This window comes from Triturus cristatus, chromosome 8, assembly GCF_964204655.1.
Source record: "Triturus cristatus chromosome 8, aTriCri1.1, whole genome shotgun sequence".
NCBI lineage: Eukaryota > Metazoa > Chordata > Amphibia > Caudata > Salamandridae > Triturus > Triturus cristatus.
This window is the reverse complement of record NC_140591.1, coordinates 1,453,722-1,473,850: the sequence shown is the minus strand read 5'-3', so window position 1 is coordinate 1,473,850 and position 20,129 is coordinate 1,453,722. Positions and strand designations below refer to the sequence as shown.

At 47.9% G+C, this 20,129-nt stretch overlaps 1 protein-coding gene across 2 annotated transcripts in view; it reads right to left on the bottom strand.

The window, feature by feature from the left end:
* LOC146799813 (NACHT, LRR and PYD domains-containing protein 3-like) overlaps positions 1-20,129 on the bottom strand; it is a 919,540-nt gene that overhangs the window by 561,056 nt on the left and 338,355 nt on the right. For both annotated transcript variants that reach the window (XM_085620694.1, XM_085620695.1), the window contains exon 4: positions 18,914-19,084. In XM_085620694.1, the coding sequence (XP_085476820.1) occupies positions 18,914-19,084 (171 nt within the window). The remainder of the gene's footprint in view (positions 1-18,913; positions 19,085-20,129) is intronic.

Below are 20,129 nucleotides of genomic sequence, written 5' to 3'. Positions count from 1 at the left end.
GAGAATACATTTATTAAAAATCTCCTGATGGTTCCCAAGATTGCATCAACGCCTTTTTGTCACTCGGAACTGGGCTTGGAGTGCATTGAGGATAGATTTGGTCTCACCCCTTTGTTGCTATGGGCCAAAATCTGTTTTTACCGGAGCTAGACTTTTCAAGATCTATTAATATGGACGGTCTTTCCATGCCCAGTGCTTAGAGGATCCATTGGTTTGGTTATTTGAATTTTGTTTCATTGAATTGGGTAGAATTGAGCACATACCACCACCAGCTATTGAGTCAGCAAAGATCTCAGAGTATGGGCAATGCTAGTTCCTCCACAAACCAGCCGCAATCTCATCTATACTTTTTTGGACTCACAATATAGATTTTACCAAACTATGTTCGGTTTGGGTACGGTGAACTGCTTGGTAGCTTTTCCTAACCAGGGTGGATGGTCTGATAATCTCTCGCCATGTCCTAGGGACAACTTGGCAAAACATCCGTGTTAGACCTGGCACCTTGGTGTGAGTCTCCCTTCCACTTTTTGTTGCTGTGCCTCATGTGCTTTGCTGGTGTTAGCTGCTCAGAGCACTGTGCCACTGCCAACCAGTGCCACAGTGCAAGTGCTCCCCATTTAAAATGTATATGTTGGTTGGATTCCATGATTGGCTTATTTGGTTTACTGTCAGACCCCAGTAAAGTGCACCAGGAGTGCCCAGGGCTTGTAAATACAAATGCTGCTGGTGGGTTTGCAGCACTGGTTGTGCCACCCACAGAAGCGGCCTAGTAAAATGTGTCTAAGGTCTGCCATTGCAGAACCTGCGTGCAGTCTGGTACTGTCATGCTGACTGGGCAAGTGCACCCACTTCCCAGTCCCTAAACCTTCCCTTAACTTCATATTAGTAACCCCTATGGTAGGCCCAAGGGCAGGGTGCATTGTAAGCATAAGGTAGGACAAGCCCTGATGTGTGTGGCATGTCCTAATAGTGAATTACAGCCATTTTCGTTTTTCACTATTGTAAGGCTACCTGTTCTCCATAGGCCAGAATGGGCTGTTAGAATTGTTACATCCTATGATCCTAACAGACCCAGGGACCATGGTAGAAAATCGAGTTTAGTATGCCTGAACTCAGAATAATAAAATACATCTTTTAGTAAAGTTTATTTTAATATTCTGTGTTTGCAAATACCACATTTAGAAAGTTGGTATTTGCTTGCCTAACCATTTCAGCCCGCCTCTGCTATGATGTGTATCTGCCTGTCTGGTTTGTGTGAGTGACAGGGCTGGGGAAACCCAGAGGGGCAGGGCTAGGTAGCCTGGTGGTGAATGGAGAGATTGACATCCAGATGGGTGGGAGGAGTGCACCTGGACTCTGAATAGGGCTGTGCTCTGCCACCACAATGCTGGCTCCACCTCCTGTGGAGCGGCTGGTGTCTCTGCCCTGCACCCTGAATAGAAAGGCAGAGTCATGTCAACAAAGTGCTCAAGAACTGGTTTGGACTGGGCAAAGGCCCCTCTACCCTAGAGGAACAAAGGAATTAGGGGTATAAGTATTGGGACCCTGCTCCCAAGAAATTAGATCCTGCTTGACAAGAAGAACCTCTGCCTGAGGAGAAGGAACTGGGAAAGCTGTAAGGAGGAGTACTGTCCCTGACCTGGGGGATTGGCCTGCAGTGGTTGCCTTGCTGCTGAAAGGAGAGGAGAAAGACTACAAAGACTTTATTTCAACTTGTGCTTAAAAGATCTCCGAGGGCTTGTACTGAGCTTGCCCCTGAACGAAGTCCCAGGACCAGTGGACTTCACCCCCCAGCTCCCAAGAGTCTTTTGGAAGTGCCTGCTGCTGTTGTTGGGCCTTCTGAGGGACTGCGTGTCGCAAGGAGCTGGAAGCGCGACTCAAGAAGGAGAAGCGTGCCGCCGTCGGAACTGCTGTCGTCGCATCTCGCAAAGGGTGTCGCCGCTGCAGCATCGCATCGAGCGGAAGCGTCTCGCATCATTGCGGAAGTGTCTCGCAACGCCGAAGAAGCGTGTCGCCATCGCAGCCATCGTAGCTGACGCATTGCACCGCATCAAGAGAAGAGTCTCGCATCGAGGAAGAAGTGTGTCGCCATCGCAGCCATCGTAGTTGTCGCATTGCACCGCATCAAGAAAAGCGCCTCGCATCCACGGAGAAGCGTGCCGCCGTCGGAGCTGCTGTCGTCGCATCGCGTAAAGGGGTGACGCCGCTGTAGCTGACGCATCGAGTCGAGTCTTCTCGCAACATCGGAGTCGCGTAACGCATCTGGAAGATCTTCACGTCTTTATTTCTTTGCACCAAAAACTTCATCGCATCAGCATCGTTGCAACACTTTCGTTGCTCTGCGTGTCGCATCTAAGGTACATTGACTTAAAGTGTCGCATTTAAGAACTTAAGAGGACTAAGCAAACTTCTACCATCTTAAGTAACAGTATTGTGTATTTTTGACGTTTAATGGTCTTGCGGTAACTCTATATAAAGAATCCTTATTTTTAATATAAAAACCTGTGTGGTGTCCATTTGTAGTGTTGTCACTTGGTTACTGTATGTGTTTACAAATGCTTAACCTATAACGCTCTGAGATAAGCCTTGTCTGCTCGCGCCAAGCTACCTAGAGGGTGAGCAGGGGTTATTCTAGGAGTGTAACCCCTTACCCTGACTAGAGGAAAGGTTCCCTGCTTTTCACAAGTACCTACCTGTGCCAACCAGAGAACTCGGATTCTAACATTGGTGGTCAGCGGTGAGGATTCTGGACTTGCATTTGTGACTCATGTACAGTAAGTGGTGAACACTACGTAGTGAGTGCAGACCTTAAACGCAACCAATACTTGTTGGTAGATTTCTTTTGGGACTCTCTATTTTTGAGCACTGCCAAGCTTAACCATGGTGGAGAAAGCAGTATCCATAATCTCTGTTAATACTGAATTTGAATGGGAAGAAGAGAAATTAGATAGCTACACTGCCAAGCAGCTGAAATTCTTCTGCAAGAAATTTAATGTTTCTACAACTGGATGTAAAAACAAGGCAGAGTTCTACAAGGCGCTGAGAGCCTGGGTAGAAGCAAGGAATGCCACTGATGATGAGAATGCAGATGAGCAGCTGGATGGGCCAGTGGGGCCAAGAGGAAGGAGAACCCCTTCCCCTGCAGGTAGCAGTGTTTCTAGTAAAAGTTTATCTCCAGAGGAGTTGGCAGACAGGAAGGAAACCAGAGCTCATGAGATAGAGATGGCGAAACTAAATGGACAACTGGCAATGGAACAAAAAAGGCTGGAAATGGAAGAGAAAAAGCCAAATGGAGCATGAGATGAAAATGAGGGAGCTGGAGTTGAAAGCCCAGGGCTTGGGAAGCACTCCCTCTGGTGGCAGCACACCCCCAGTGCAGGTAGAGTCCAGAGTGTACATACCCAAAGATGTAGTGAAGGAATTTTTTTAAAATGATGACATAGGGCAGTGGTTCAAAGCCTACGAAGTAGCCATGTCCTCCCACCGGGTCCCTGAGAAGGATTGGGGAGCGGGGTTGTGGGGGCGGTTCTTGAGTGAAGGGTGGGACACACTTCAAGATGTGCCCTCAGATGTGTATAACTCTTACCCCCATATGAAGGATGCTTTAATGGCTAGGTATGGGTTATGGGAAATGTAGAGACAGAGGTTCAGGGGTTGCACTAAGATTCCCAATAGTACGTATGTGGAGTATGTGACTTTTTTTTGCAGAGCACTGGATGGTTGGGTGAAGGGTAGCAAGGTTGATCATTTTCAAGGGCTTCTTGATTTAATGGCATGGAAGCACTTGTCCAGTAATTGTTTTCCTGAGCTACGCCAGAACCTGATTGATAGTAGGCTGACTAACCCTAGGAAGCTTGCTGAGGAGGCGGACTGCTGGGTCAGTACCAGGGTCCACAAGGGTCCCGTGGGAGACTCCGCCAAAGGTGGGCAGGGTCCCCAGCAGAAGACCGGGGGGGACAAGGATAAACAGAGGGAGTTCCAGAGGAGGCCCCACAGTAATCCCCAAGGGTAATGTTCTCAGCCTCCCCCACCCCAGAAACCGACTGGGGCCCGACAGGTACCCCTGTTTAAAGAGGGCCCCCAACCTGTTACAGATGTGGTGAGCTGGGTCATTTTGCCAATGATCCCAAGTGTCGCCAGTTTGGTAAACCAGCACCCCCTGGTGCAACCCCCGGCAGACGGCTAGTGTAGCCATGGGTGGAGAGATGGGTGTCCAAGGTGGGTGGGGTTCAGTAGATATGTCCCTGGTCTCATTAGGAGACCGTGAAGTGGTCCCCAAAACCCAGCTGCCTGAGAACACAAAAAAATACAGGCAGTGGGTGACCATAAATGGCCATAGGGTGGAAGCTCTCAGAGACACAGGAGCCAGTGTGACGGCTGTCAAGCGCCACCTGGTGTCTCAGGAGCAGGTTGTCCCAGGAGCATTCTATCCGGTTGTTGCCGCCGACAACACCGAGAGTCACTGCCCAGTGGCTCAGGTTCCCTTTGAGTGGGGGGGGGGGGTTCTCTGGTACTCTTCAGGTAGCTGTGAGGCCCGCCATGCCTGTAGACTGTCTGTTAGGGAACGATCTGGAGAGCTCACCTTGGGCTAAGGTGGAGCAGAGTGCTCACCTGGAGATGTTGGGTATGCCAGATTGGGCGTGTGTCACCACACGGTCCATGACAGCGAGTAGAGGTGCTCAAGAGGACCTGGAGCCTGAGAGGGAGGCCCAGAAACCGGCCTTAGGGAGAAGAGGCAGGGGGCGCGGGAAACCGGCCCCTGAAGTTCCCATGGTCCAGGAGAAAGCAGACCTTGAGGGGGATGCCCTGGAACCTACAGGGGAACAGATAGCTGAACTGGGGGACCTGCCTGAGCTGACCCATTGGCAGCAAGAAGGAGGACCCTCCAGGGAGGAATTCTGCAGGGAGCAGAAAGAGTGCCCTTCTCTCGTGGGTATGCGGCAGCAGGCTGCAGACCAGGCCAACGGTGATCAGTCTGGAACACATTTCATTTACTGGGAGAACGACCACCTGTATTCTGAGCCTAAGGTTGCTGAGCCTGGGTCAGCCCGTGTGCTGGTGGTACCCCAGCGCTTCAGAGCCTTCCTACTGGGGCTGGCTCACGATGTGCCATTAGCAGGACATTTGGGGCAGGACAAGACCTTTGAAAGGCTTGTCACCCACTTCTTTTGGCCCCAAATGCGCAGTAGTTCAGACACTCACTGCAGGACCTGCCAGACTTGCCAGGCAAGTGGGAAGAGTGGAAGGAAGCAGAAGGCTCCACTCTAGCCCTTCCCTGTGGTCGGTACCCCATTCCAGCGAGTGGAGATTGACATTGTAGGGCCACTGGACCCCAGGACAGCGATGGGCAATAGGTTTATCCTGGTCCTGGTGGACCATGCCACCCGGTACCCGGAGGCCATCCCTCTGAGGACAGTGACGGCCCCCGTGGTGGGACGTGCGCTGATGGGAATTTTCTCCCGAGTGGGATTCCCTCTAGAGGTGGTGTCTGACCGGGGTACAAATTTCATATCTAGATATATGAAATCCCTTTGGCAAGAGTGTGCTGTAACCTACAAGTTCACCACACCTTACCACCCCCAAGGAAACGGGTTGGTTGAGAGATTCAACCGAACCCTAAAGGGCATGATAATGGGTCTTGAGGAACCCATGAGGCGTAAGTGGGACGTCCTCTTACCATGCCTTCTCTTTGCTTACAGAGAGGTGCCACAGAAGTCTCTAGGGTTCAGCCCCTTTGAGCTTCTGTACGGACACCCAGTGAGAGGACCTCTAAGTCTGGTCAAGGAAGGCTGGGAGCAATCTCCCAGGAAACCTCCCCAGAATGTATATAGCTACATGCTGGCCTTCAGAAACCAGACTAGGCGTTTCAGGGAACTTGCTGAGGCAAACCTGGAAGCCAGCCAGGAGGAGATGAAGCGGTGGTACGACCAGAATGCCACTCTGGTAGAGCTTCATCCTGGACAGAAGGTATGGGTCTTGGCCCCAGTGGAGCGCTGTGTGCTCCAGGATACGTGGACCGGTCCCTTTGAGGTTGTGGAGCTCAAGAGCCCTGTCACCTATTTGGTGAACTTGCGGTCTCCAAGGAACCCCTTGAGGGTCCTTCATGTCAACCGCCTCAAGCCCCACTTGGAGAGGTCCCAAGTGGGCATGCTCTTAGTGACAGATGCTGGGATGGAGGAGGAGACCGAGCCTCTTCCTGACCTCATGTCAGCCAAGGAGCAAGATGGGTCAGTGGATGGTGTCATCCTCTCTTCCACCCTGACCCCTGAGCAACAGAACGATTGTCGCCAGTTACTGGGACAATTCTCTGACCTGTTTTCCCTGATTCCCGGTGTCACTGATTGGTGTGTCCATGATGTGGACACTGGGGATAGTACACCTGTGCGGCACAAGGCCTACAGGGTGACTGACAGGGTAAGGGCCTGCATCAAGGAGGAGGTCTCCAAGATGTTTGCCCTTGGGGTAATTGAGTCCTCAAGCAGTCCTTGGGCCAGCCCAGTGGTCTTGGTCCCAAAGGCTGCAGCGCCGGGAGCCACACCCGAACTCCGGTTCTGTGTGGACTACAGGGGACTCAATTCGGTCACCAGGACTGACGCACACCCCATCCCCAGAGCTGATGAGCTCATAGATCGGCTAGGGGCTGCCAACTACCTCAGCACGTTTGATTTGACGTCTGGGTATTGGCAGATCGCCTTGACCGATGGGGCCAAAGAGAGGTCAGCATTTTCCACCCCTGATGGGCATTACCAGTTCCGGGTTATGCCCTTTGGGATGAAGAATGCCCCTGCCACCTTCCAGAGGTTGGTCAACCAGGTGTTAGTTGGGCTGGATTCGTTCAGTGCCGCCTACCTGGATGACATCGCAGTGTTCAGCTCCACGTGGGAGGAACACCTGCGCCACCTCTGGGAAGTGTTGATGGCGCTGCGGAGGGCAGGCCTCACGATCAAGGCGAGTAAGTGCCAGATCGGGCAGGGTTCAGTGGTGTACTTGGGGCACCAAGATTGGAGAGGCCAGGTGGCACCCCTTCAACCCAAGATAGAAACTATCCTGAATTGGGAGTTGCCCAAAACCCAGACAGACGTAAGAGCATTCCTAGGTCTCACCAAGTACTACAGGAGGTTTGTCAAGGGGTATGGCAACATTGTTGCCCCCTTGACAGCGCTGACTTCAAGGAAGCAACCCAGGAAAGTGATTTGGACTGACACCTGTCAGAAATCTTTTGAGGCCCTGAAAGCTGCTATGTGCACGGTGCCCATGCTTTTGGCTCCCAACTTCTCCAAAGAGTTTATCGTTCAGACAGACGCTTCAGAGCATGGTGTGGGGGCTGTTCTTTCACAGATTAATGAAAAGGGCCTAGATCAACCTGTAGCCTTTCTTAGCAGGAGGTTACTTCCACGGGAACAGAGGTGGAGTGCTATTGAGCGTGAGGCATTTACTGTGGTCTGGACGCTGAAGAAGCTAAGACCCTACCTGTTTGGGTCTCACTTCCGGGTTCAGACAGACCACAGGCCCCTCACATGGTTCATGCATATGAGGGGTGAGAATCCAAAGCTGTTGAGGTGGTCCACTTCCCCACAGGGTATGGATTTCACGGTGGAACATCGCCCTGGTACAGATCACGCCAATGCTGACGGTCTGTCCAGATTTTTCCGCCTTAGTGATGAGGAACTCCCTGGGGTAGGGTAGTTCTCCCCACTTTTTAGTTGGAGGGGACACGCGTTAGACCTGGCACCTTGGCGTGAGTCTCCCTTCCACTTTGTGTCGCTGTGCCTCATGTGTTTTGCTGGTGTTAGCTGCTCAGAGCACAGTGCCACTGCCAACCAGTGCCACAGTGCAAGTGCTCCCTATTTAAAATGTATATGTTGGTTGGATTCCATGATTGGCTTATTTGGTTTACTATCAGACCCCAGTAAAGTGCACCAGGAGTGCCCAGGGCTTGTAAATACAAATGCTGCTGGTGGGCTTGCAGCACTGGTTGTGCCACCCGCAGAAGCGGCCTAGTAAAATGTGTCTAAGGTCTGCCATTGCAGAACCTGCGTGCAGTCTGGTACTGTCATGCTGACTGGGCAAGTGCACCCACTTCCCAGTCCCTAAACCTTCCCTTAACTTTAATTAGTCACCCCTATAGTAGGCCCAAGGGCAGGGTACATTGTAAGCATAAGGTAGGACAAGCCCTGATGTGCGTGGCATGTCCTAATAGTGAATTACAGCCATTTTCGTTTTTCACTATTGTAAGGCTACCTGTTCTCCATAGGCCAGAATGGGCTGTTAGAATTGTTACATCCTATGATCCTAACAGACCCAGGGACCATGGTAGAAAATCGAGTTTAGTATGCCTGAACTCAGAATAATAAAATACATCTTTTAGTAAAGTTTATTTTAATATTCTGTGTTTGCAAATACCACTTTTAGAAAGTTGGTATTTGCTTGCCTAACCATTTCAGCCAGCCTATGCTATGATGTGTATCTGCCTGTCTGGTTTGTGTGAGTGACAGGGCTAGGTAGCCTGGTGGTGAATGGAGAGATTGACATCCAGATGGGTGGGAGGAGTGCACCTGGACTCTGAATAGGGCTGTGCTCTGCCACCACAATGCTGGCTCCACCTCCTGTGGAGCAGCTGATGTCTCTGCCCTGCACCCTGAATAGAAAGGCAGAGTCATGTCAACAAAGTGCTCAAGAACTGGTTTGGACTGGGCAAAGGCCCCTCTACCCCAGAGGAACAAAGGAATTAGGGGTAAAAGTATTGGGACCCTGCTCCCAAGAAATTAGATCCTGCTTGACAAGAAGAACCTCTGCCAGAGGAGAAGGAACTGGGAAAGTTGTAAGGAGGAGTACTGTCCCTGACCTGGGGGATTGGCCTGCAGTGGTTGCCTTGCTGCTGAAAGGAGAGGAGAAAGACTACAAAGACTTTATTTCAACTTGTGCTTAAAAGATCTCCAAGGGCTTGTACTGAGCTTGCCCCCTGAACGAAGTCCCAGGACCAGTGGCTTCAATCAGTGGGGAATACATTTATTAAAAATCTCCTGATGGTTCCCAAGATTGCATCAACGCCTTTTTGTCACTCGGAACTGGGCTTGGAGTGCATTGAGGATAGATTTGGTCTCACCCCTTTGTTGCTATGGGCCAAAATCTGTTATTACCGGAGCTAGACTTTTCAAGATCTATTAATATGGACGGTCTTTCCATGTCCAGTGCTTAGAGGATCCATTGGTTTGGTTATTTGAATTTTGTTTCATTGAATTGGGTAGAATTGAGCACATACCACCACCAGCTATTGAGTCAGCAAAGATCTCAGAGTATGGGCAATGCTAGTTCCTCCACAAACCAGCCGCAATCTCATCTATACTTTTTTGGACTCACAATATAGATTTTACCAAACTATGTTCGGTTTGGGTACGGTGAACTGCTTGGTAGCTTTTCCTAACCAGGGTGGATGGTCTGATAATCTCTCGCCATGTCCTAGGGACAACTTGGCAAAACATCCGTGTTAGACCTGGCACCTTGGTGTGAGTCTCCCTTCCACTTTTTGTCGCTGTGCCTCATGTGTTTTGCTGGTGTTAGCTGCTCAGAGCACTGTGCCACTGCCAACCAGTGCCACAGTGCAAGTGCTCCCCATTTAAAATGTATATGTTGGTTGGATTCCATGATTGGCTTATTTGGTTTACTGTCAGACCCCAGTAAAGTGCACCAGGAGTGCCCAGGGCTTGTAAATACAAATGCTGCTGGTGGGCTTGCAGCACTGGTTGTGCCACCCACAGAAGCGGCCTAGTAAAATGTGTCTAAGGTCTGCCATTGCAGAACCTGCGTGCAGTCTGGTACTGTCATGCTGACTGGGCAAGTGCACCCACTTCCCAGTCCCTAAACCTTCCCTTAACTTCATATTAGTAACCCCTATGGTAGGCCCAAGGGCAGGGTGCATTGTAAGCATAAGGTAGGACACGCCCTGATGTGCGTGGCATGTCCTAATAGTGAATTACAGCCATTTTCGTTTTTCACTATTGTAAGGCTACCTGTTCTCCATAGGCCAGAATGGGCTGTTAGAATTGTTACATCCTATGATCCTAACAGACCCAGGGACCATGGTAGAAAATCGAGTTTAGTATGCCTGAACTCAGAATAATAAAATACATCTTTTAGTAAAGTTTATTTTAATATTCTGTGTTTGCAAATACCACTTTTAGAAAGTTGGTATTTGCTTGCCTAACCATTTCAGCCAGCCTATGCTATGATGTGTATCTGCCTGTCTGGTTTGTGTGAGTGACAGGGCTAGGTAGCCTGGTGGTGAATGGAGAGATTGACATCCAGATGGGTGGGAGGAGTGCACCTGGACTCTGAATAGGGCTGTGCTCTGCCACCACAATGCTGGCTCCACCTCCTGTGGAGCAGCTGATGTCTCTGCCCTGCACCCTGAATAGAAAGGCAGAGTCATGTCAACAAAGTGCTCAAGAACTGGTTTGGACTGGGCAAAGGCCCCTCTACCCCAGAGGAACAAAGGAATTAGGGGTAAAAGTATTGGGACCCTGCTCCCAAGAAATTAGATCCTGCTTGACAAGAAGAACCTCTGCCAGAGGAGAAGGAACTGGGAAAGTTGTAAGGAGGAGTACTGTCCCTGACCTGGGGGATTGGCCTGCAGTGGTTGCCTTGCTGCTGAAAGGAGAGGAGAAAGACTACAAAGACTTTATTTCAACTTGTGCTTAAAAGATCTCCAAGGGCTTGTACTGAGCTTGCCCCCTGAACGAAGTCCCAGGACCAGTGGCTTCAATCAGTGGGGAATACATTTATTAAAAATCTCCTGATGGTTCCCAAGATTGCATCAACGCCTTTTTGTCACTCGGAACTGGGCTTGGAGTGCATTGAGGATAGATTTGGTCTCACCCCTTTGTTGCTATGGGCCAAAATCTGTTATTACCGGAGCTAGACTTTTCAAGATCTATTAATATGGACGGTCTTTCCATGTCCAGTGCTTAGAGGATCCATTGGTTTGGTTATTTGAATTTTGTTTCATTGAATTGGGTAGAATTGAGCACATACCACCACCAGCTATTGAGTCAGCAAAGATCTCAGAGTATGGGCAATGCTAGTTCCTCCACAAACCAGCCGCAATCTCATCTATACTTTTTTGGACTCACAATATAGATTTTACCAAACTATGTTCGGTTTGGGTACGGTGAACTGCTTGGTAGCTTTTCCTAACCAGGGTGGATGGTCTGATAATCTCTCGCCATGTCCTAGGGACAACTTGGCAAAACATCCGTGTTAGACCTGGCACCTTGGTGTGAGTCTCCCTTCCACTTTTTGTCGCTGTGCCTCATGTGTTTTGCTGGTGTTAGCTGCTCAGAGCACTGTGCCACTGCCAACCAGTGCCACAGTGCAAGTGCTCCCCATTTAAAATGTATATGTTGGTTGGATTCCATGATTGGCTTATTTGGTTTACTGTCAGACCCCAGTAAAGTGCACCAGGAGTGCCCAGGGCTTGTAAATACAAATGCTGCTGGTGGGCTTGCAGCACTGGTTGTGCCACCCACAGAAGCGGCCTAGTAAAATGTGTCTAAGGTCTGCCATTGCAGAACCTGCGTGCAGTCTGGTACTGTCATGCTGACTGGGCAAGTGCACCCACTTCCCAGTCCCTAAACCTTCCCTTAACTTCATATTAGTAACCCCTATGGTAGGCCCAAGGGCAGGGTGCATTGTAAGCATAAGGTAGGACACGCCCTGATGTGTGTGGCATGTCCTAATAGTGAATTACAGCCATTTTCGTTTTTCACTATTGTAAGGCTACCTGTTCTCCATAGGCCAGAATGGGCTGTTAGAATTGTTACATCCTATGATCCTAACAGACCCAGGGACCATGGTAGAAAATCGAGTTTAGTATGCCTGAACTCAGAATAATAAAATACATCTTTTAGTAAAGTTTATTTTAATATTCTGTGTTTGCAAATACCACATTTAGAAAGTTGGTATTTGCTTGCCTAACCATTTCAGCCCGCCTCTGCTATGATGTGTATCTGCCTGTCTGGTTTGTGTGAGTGACAGGGCTGGGGAAACCCAGAGGGGCAGGGCTAGGTAGCCTGGTGGTGAATGGAGAGATTGACATCCAGATGGGTGGGAGGAGTGCACCTGGACTCTGAATAGGGCTGTGCTCTGCCACCACAATGCTGGCTCCACCTCCTGTGGAGCGGCTGATGTCTCTGCCCTGCACCCTGAATAGAAAGGCAGAGTCATGTCAACAAAGTGCTCAAGAACTGGTTTGGACTGGGCAAAGGCCCCTCTACCCCAGAGGAACAAAGGAATTAGGGGTAAAAGTATTGGGACCCTGCTCCCAAGAAATTAGATCCTGCTTGACAAGAAGAACCTCTGCCAGAGGAGAAGGAACTGGGAAAGTTGTAAGGAGGAGTACTGTCCCTGACCTGGGGGATTGGCCTGCAGTGGTTGCCTTGCTGCTGAAAGGAGAGGAGAAAGACTACAAAGACTTTATTTCAACTTGTGCTTAAAAGATCTCCAAGGGCTTGTACTGAGCTTGCCCCCTGAACGAAGTCCCAGGACCAGTGGACTTCACCCCCCAGCTCCCCAGAGTCTTTTGGAAGTGCCTGCCGCTGTTGTTGGGCCTTCTGAGGGACTACGTGTCGCAAGGAGCTGGAAGCGCGACTCAAGAAGGAGAAGCGTGCCGCTGTCGGAACTGCTGTCGTCGCATCTCGCAAAGGGTGTCGCCGCTGCAGCATCGTATCGAGCGGAAGTGTCTTGCATCATTCGGGAAGTGTCTCGCAACGCCGAAGAAGCGTGTCGCCATCGCAGCCATGGTAGCTGACGCATTGCACCGCATCAAGAGAAGAGTCTCGCATCGAGGAAGAAGCGTGTCGCCATCGCAGCCATCGTAGTTGTCGCATTGCACCGCATCAAGAAAAGCGCCTCGCATCCACGGAGAAGCGTGCCGCCGTCGGAGCTGCTGTCGTCACATCGCGTAAAGGGGTGACGCCGCTGCAGCATCGCATCGAGCGGAAGCGTCTCGCAAACGTCGGAGAAGAGGGCCGCTGCCAAGGCCGCTGTCATCGCATCGCGTAAAGGGGTGACGCCGCTGTAGGTGACGCATCGAGTCGAGTCTTCTCGCAACATCGGAGAAGCGTAACGCATCTGGAAGATCTTCACGTCTTTATTTCTTTGCACCAAAAACTTCATCGCATCAGCATCGTTGCAACACTTTCGTTGCTCTGCGTGTCGCTTCTAAGGTACATTGACTTAAAGTGTCGCATTTAAGAACTTAAGAGGACTAAGCAAACTTCTACCATCTTAAGTAACAGTATTGTGTATTTTTGTCGTTTAATGGTCTTGTGGTAACTCTATATAAAGAATCCTTATTTTTAATATAAAAACCTGTGTGGTGTCCATTTGTAGTGTTGTCACTTGGTTACTGTATGTGTTCACAAATGCTTAACCTATAACGCTCTGAGATAAGCCTTGTCTGCTCGCGCCAAGCTACCTAGAGGGTGAGCAGGGGTTATTTTAGGAGTGTAACCCCTTACCCTGACTAGAGGAAAGGTTCCCTGCTTTTCACAAGTACCTACCTGTGCCAACCAGAGAACCCGGATTCTAACAATCCTCTCTGCACTTTGTTTTGTTCTGTGAACTTTATAAAACTTTGTGATCCTAATTTCTGTTATCGATCTTGAGGGATCGCCATCCCTATTCCTATAGAGAAAGTTGTAGCTATCTTTAATGGCTTGACTCCATTGATATTTGTGCCGCCGTTTTAACTTTTATAAGAGGAGTGCTTAAAATATGAAAGTGATATGGATAAATGAGGTCATCAAACCATAGCATATGTAGCTATTTTCTATTTTTAAAACCCAAAAAGAAAGGGAGGAAAATGTAAAATGTGTACATGCACCCTACCTATTCTGCAGGGTGTTAATTGATGCACTAGTATTTATGAGAGAAACTATGAGAAATGAAAGTTGGAACAGACTTATTCTGGGCCGCCATCTTTGCTTTCTATTTACCTCTTTGCTTTATTTATTGCTCCTATTTATTTAATGATGTTTTAATGAAACTATGTAATTATATTGTGCTTTATATTTTTATTGAATAAACTATTACTTCTGTGCTTTTATGATTTGCCTGCCAATCGAATAAAGTTGTATGAAGATGATGCCTGAGACAGCAAGCTGCTGCACAGGAAACTTTGATGTCAGTGGTTCCCACAGGACCTACTGGGAGGAAGGACCCCTATACACTAAGACCAGACATCGCAAACCTGGTGCCACAAAGAAAGTGTGAGTGCCTCAGCAGGATAGAGAATTTTTACTCACTTTGGACCATGACATCCCCCTAGCTGGGTATCTTGGCCAGACTAAAACATGGAGTAGTTTAGTTTCCTACTTCTAGTGGCTAAACATATCACAGTAAGTAAAAGATTCTGTAACACCTGTGTTACTTGTCAGGCATGTGTCAAGACAGGAAGTAAATCAAAGGCCCCTTTAATTCCACTTCCAGTGGTTGGGGTTCCCTTTGAAAGGGTAGGGATCGACATTGTTGGTCCTCTTGGCCCCCAAAAAGCTTTAGGCAACAGGTTTATTCTGTTGATAGTGTGTCATGCCACCAGGTATCCTGTGGCAATTCCCATTAGGACTGTCACTGCTCATGCAGTTGGCAGAGCCCTCTTAAGTATTTTTACAAAAGTGGGTTTCCCCTAGAAGGTAGTTTCAGACAGAGGTATTAATTTCATGTCTGCTTACCTATAAGCAATGTGGACTGAGTGTGGGGTGACTTACAAGTTCACCACCCAATATCACCCACAAACCAATGGCCTTGTTGAAAGGTTCAACAATACCATGAATGGTATGATTATGGAACTCCCTGAAAAACTCAGAAAGAGAGAGGATGTCCTGATGCCACGTACGTATTTCGCCTACAGAGTGGTGCCACAAAAAGTGCGGGCTTTAGTCCCTTTGAGGTTCTGTTTGGTCATCCTGTTTCGTGGTCCTCTAAGTCTGGTGGGGGAAGGTTGGGAGAAGCTTCTCAAATAACCCAAACTAGACATAGTAGACTAACAGGCACATGCATCAATATTGGCTGTTGCGATTCCTTAATTGCGATTTTTAAGGGATCGCAATTAAGGAATCGCAAAAGCCTATGCATGTAGAAATTGCTGGAAAAAATAGCGATTTCTAAACATTCCTTAATTGCAACTCCCAAATTGCGAGTCGCAATTAAGGAATACCTCCCCATTCATTCCTATGGGCCAAGAGGCCTATAGGAATCAATGGGAAGACATTCTCAATTTGCGATTCTCAATTAGAGAATCGCAAATTGAGAATGCATTTTCAAGGGTGCAAGGGTGTCAAGACGACACCCCGTTGCACCCCTGAAATCGATCTGTGCACAAATGTTGCGCACACACATGTCCAAAGGACATGTGTGTGTGTAACCTACGACTTTGAAAAATGCACTTTAGTGCATTTTTTAAAGTTTTCGCTATTTACCGTGTGGTATGATTCCACGGTAAATAGCGGGCCCAAATAGCGAAATCGCTATTTTTAAAGGCATCTTGCATTGCAGTTAAGGAATCGCAATTTGCGATTCCTTAAATGCAATCGCAATTTAAGAAATCACAAAAATTAGCGATTTCTTAAATTGCGAGTGGCAAGTTGTTTCATGCATCGCAAAAGCTATTTTTGCGATCGCAAACGGCCGATTTTTGCGATTCGCTCCGTTTGCGATCATCGCAAAAAGCTTTGATGCATGTGCCTGTAAGTGTTTGGCCTTCGTTTCAGGATGGCTGAGTACACTGAAAAAGCAAACCACAACACTGAGGCAAGCTAAGAGCTCCAGAAGCAATGGTTTGACCAAAAGGTTGCATGGGTTGAATTTCAACCAGTGCAGAAAGTATGGGCAATGGAGCATGTGGTACCTAGGGCCCTCCAGGACAAATAGAGAGAAAAGGAGAGGTCACTTACTTAGGGGACCATGGCACTTCCAGGAGCCCCCAATGGTCATCCATGTGAACTGCCTTAGACTCTTATGACAGGGCTGATGTGACTATGCTCATGGTCACTGATAAGGATCAGAAAGAAGAAAGTGGACCTCTCCCTGACTTCCTCCCCAACAAGCTTAAAGATGGGTCTGTTGAGGGAGTTATCTTATCAGACACCATCACTGCCCAAAAGCAAACTGACTGCAGGCATATTCTTGGGCAGTATGCTGAGCTTTTTTCTTGAACTCCTGGCAAGACAACCTGGTGCACACATGATGTGGACACTAGGGAAAGCCTACCTCTCAAAAATAAAATGTACAGGCAGTTTGACGAAGTTAGGAAAAGCATGAATGCGGATGACAGCAAGATGCTGGAATTAGGGGTGATTGACTCATGGCATGCACTTTTTTTTTTTTTTAAAACATAGCATTACAGAATTTTTGGCTAGTTGTAATTCATGAGATGGATTACAACGTCGATGATTTAAGAGTTGCAATTTATTGACACATTTCTTTCATTTGTAGTGAAACCCCTGAAGAAGAGCTCTTAAGAGCTCAAAATGCATTGGGTAATATACGATTCACTTCTGAAGATGTTTTTTGTCTTTTGGTGTGCCCAAAAAAGGCTTGGATTAGCATATCTGAGTCATAAGTAGCAGTTTAAGACTCATTGTCTCACGTGCGATTAATCATCTGAAAAATAAATGAAGTCATAATAAATTTTTGGAGTACATTGATTAATTAAGCTTTTGGAAATCTGGAAATTAGTATCAATTACAAATTAATGCAGTGCGCCCGTTTAAGGAACGCGAACACGGTCCTATTGTCTAAAGTTTTCAACGCAAGCGTGAACTAGGGTGGATCACGCACGAGGGCTGCACACTCAGCATGTTTAAAAAATACAACTATGTTTAACAAAAATAAGGCATATAAAGGTGTGCACAGTAACCCTTTGATGGACATATCCCTGTGTGCCATACCTGCAAAGCACTGCATGTGGTATAGGTAAGAACACCCTAAGGCAGGGTGCACTATACCCCATGTGTGGGCATATCTGCATGAGTGGCTATGTCTCTGTGATACCTAAGCAAAACCTTAAGTATATCAGGTGCGCAGGGAAGACACAATGAGTACATGAGCTGGACACTCATCATTACGAGTTCCCCAGCTCCATGATGGCTTCACTGTACCCCCAGAGTTTGGAACCAATGATGCCAGTGTCAGACTTGTTAATAAATGCACCCAGAGGAGACCTTGAGGTGCCCTCTGAAAACCTATAGACTACTAGTGAGGTTACCAACTTGTCTCAACCAGCCATCCACTGGCTGAGATGAGAGCCTTCGCTCTAGGGGCCCAGAACAAAGCCAGCTCTGGGCAGAGGTGTTTCACACTTTCCCCAAGCAGGAATTGCTTTCCAGGGTGGGAAGCTTCAAAGGCCATGCTGCCTTTGTAATGCAACCCAGGCCTCTCCAGTTAATGGAAGATGCCAACCCATGTGTCCGGACCCCTCTTTTGGCAGGAGGACAGGCAGGAAAATTAGGAAGTTTAGGAGGTGTGTCCGCATCCAGCCAGCCCCACCCCTAAGGTGGAGTCGCTGATGTGGACCCCACTTTTCAGATTCCTCCATCTAGTTTTGGACGGAATTAGAGTCCTAGGGTTAGGGTTATGCCCACAGGAAGTGGTCATATAGAGGGCTAAGCATGGGTTAACTTAGTGACCATTTGTGGTTAACCCTGATGAGGATTGTATTTATTACTTGAGTGAGGCTTCAACCTCTCACAACTAATAACCCAGTAGAAGAGCACACGGCCCCCTATTGACACAGAAAAGAATTGAGGTGTCACCCACACGTTTGAAAAAGTGAAGACCAAAATCATTTCTCAAACTTGTAAGGGACTAATAAATGCATATACACCACTGTTATTAAGGGACATGGGGCCAGATGGACTAAGATTGGGAGTTGGTAAAAATGGTTGTAAAATATGCACAGAATTGTACTGAATCCATTCTTGTTTTGGGAACTGACCTATGTACTAATAGGTAGAGTTGCAAAACCTCATTTGTCGTGGGTTGCAATGCAACCTACCTCATGAATATTTATGAGGTAGGTTGCAAATTGACTAGGAATCACCGTCATCACTGGGATGGTGGTCTGCTGGGGACCGCAGACCACCATGTCTATGAAGATTTTTAAATAGCGCAATGTTTTTTTTTATTGCACCTCATTTTCCTTAAAGTAAAATGGGAGGAGTTTAAGAAAAAAAATGAACATAGGATAAATCTCTAGGGTTTGTTGCCTGATAAAGCGCTGACTGAAAATACATGCCAGATCAGACGCAGATGAGTAAACAAAAGATTGATGTGCATACTCCAGGGAAAGTGGACAACCACCACACTGTGGCATGACAGCCATTGGCGACTGCAAAAGACAGCATTTGTACTACATACACCCATTAGTTGCAATATTTCACATCTATCAGGGGTGAAGGATGCAAGTTACGGGTAGAGGAACATAGGCGCCTAGTACAACTGTTGTTTACTCAGGTCACACAATGGCTACATCTTATAGCTGGTCAACGTGTGCAGGGACACTTGAGTTTACATTTGTCTGTTTTTCCAGTGTATACTTCATCCCCTTACTGATTATGCAACTGTTTCAACTAACCCAAATATCTTGCACAGAGACAGCCTTGGGGGTTGTCAGCTAACAAAACGGTGCATCAAGCAAACCCACAAAACCATGTTTAATTTTTGCAAATCGGCAGATGTCCTCTGCGGTGAGCAGCTCAACATGGCCCTCCTCTGCTGATGAAGAGCACAAGGGCTGCATCATCGCTGCATGTCACCACATGCACTGAGAAGAGACATTACGTCAATGCCTCCGACTCCATCTGACATGAAGCTGTGACTTCTCCATGTGATAACCCAGGAGAAGGCTGATCCTTACCTCAGGGTCCTTAATGTACACAGTGGATGTGCCAGTCCCTCACACAGCTCTCTGACTCCAGAGTCCCCCAATTCATTAAAGCTCAGGTTGAGCTCTGTAAGACATGTGTTTGTTTTGAGGAAAGAGGCGAGGTCCGCACAGCATGAACCAGTGAGAGAGCAGTTATCCATCCTGTAGGAGAAAGAGATACAGTCATCAGGCAGAGCACAGCAAGAGAGAACGCAGACTTTTTTTATCTTTAATTTTCTCTTATGCAAGATCTTGCTATCCCTGCAGCATGGTAAACAGTTGCTACACTTTCATTTTTTACCCCAGCGCTCTTTCATATTCCATTTATCTATGGAAAGCCTCCAGAGACAGCAATAGACATGTGCTTTAAAGCCCTCTCTAAACCACAGCTGCACTTAAGGATGGAGGGACAGAAGTGTAAAGAAAACATTGACTAAGTCACAGCTTTACACTCTATATTGTGTGATCTTGGTCAGCTGCTATACTTTGCTCTGATAATCATGTCCTTGAATTACATGAATAAACATCATTCACTTTAGCCAGAAAAATGTTTTTAGGAAAACCTGCAGTCTGGCTTAGACACAGAGTTGCATGAATCTGAGTGCCTATCAGACTGGTACAGCTTATGTTTTTTCGTGCCATTCTACCACTTTTTGCCATGGGTGGGCATTTGCATTCCCTGGTCAGCCTAAGGCTGACAGACGTGTGTGAAGACCAGTCAGCTGCTGCCTGGGTGTTCCAGGCTAATGCCCTATTACTTACCGGTAATCGTCATTACTCCCGGTTCCGTTGTCCTCGTCCCATTCACAAACAAGTAGCAGTGAATCGGACGAGCATAGGAGGGACCTGGGGTTAATGGCAGACCATACGGGCAGGTCTAGGTACATGTCACTCATGCCCCCTCTACTGCCTAGGCTTGCCCCAGGACAGGGAAGCTTGGCTGGATAGCTTACGTGTTCAGCTGCTCACCACCACGTCCTATACCAGCTGTTTTGTGGCTAGGTAGCAATGGTACTTGCGTTTGATATCCTTTAAATAAAAGAAGACAAGAGGAGTTTGGCAAACCAGGAACAGTTTGATTAATTAAACATTTCAGTGGAAGAACAATTATAGGCACATGGTCTGCGGACTGTCTCTATTTACATTTGGGTATCAGTGGGTTCAGTTAGGATGTATAAAGATGTTGGGTTGGTGTCATATCAGGACC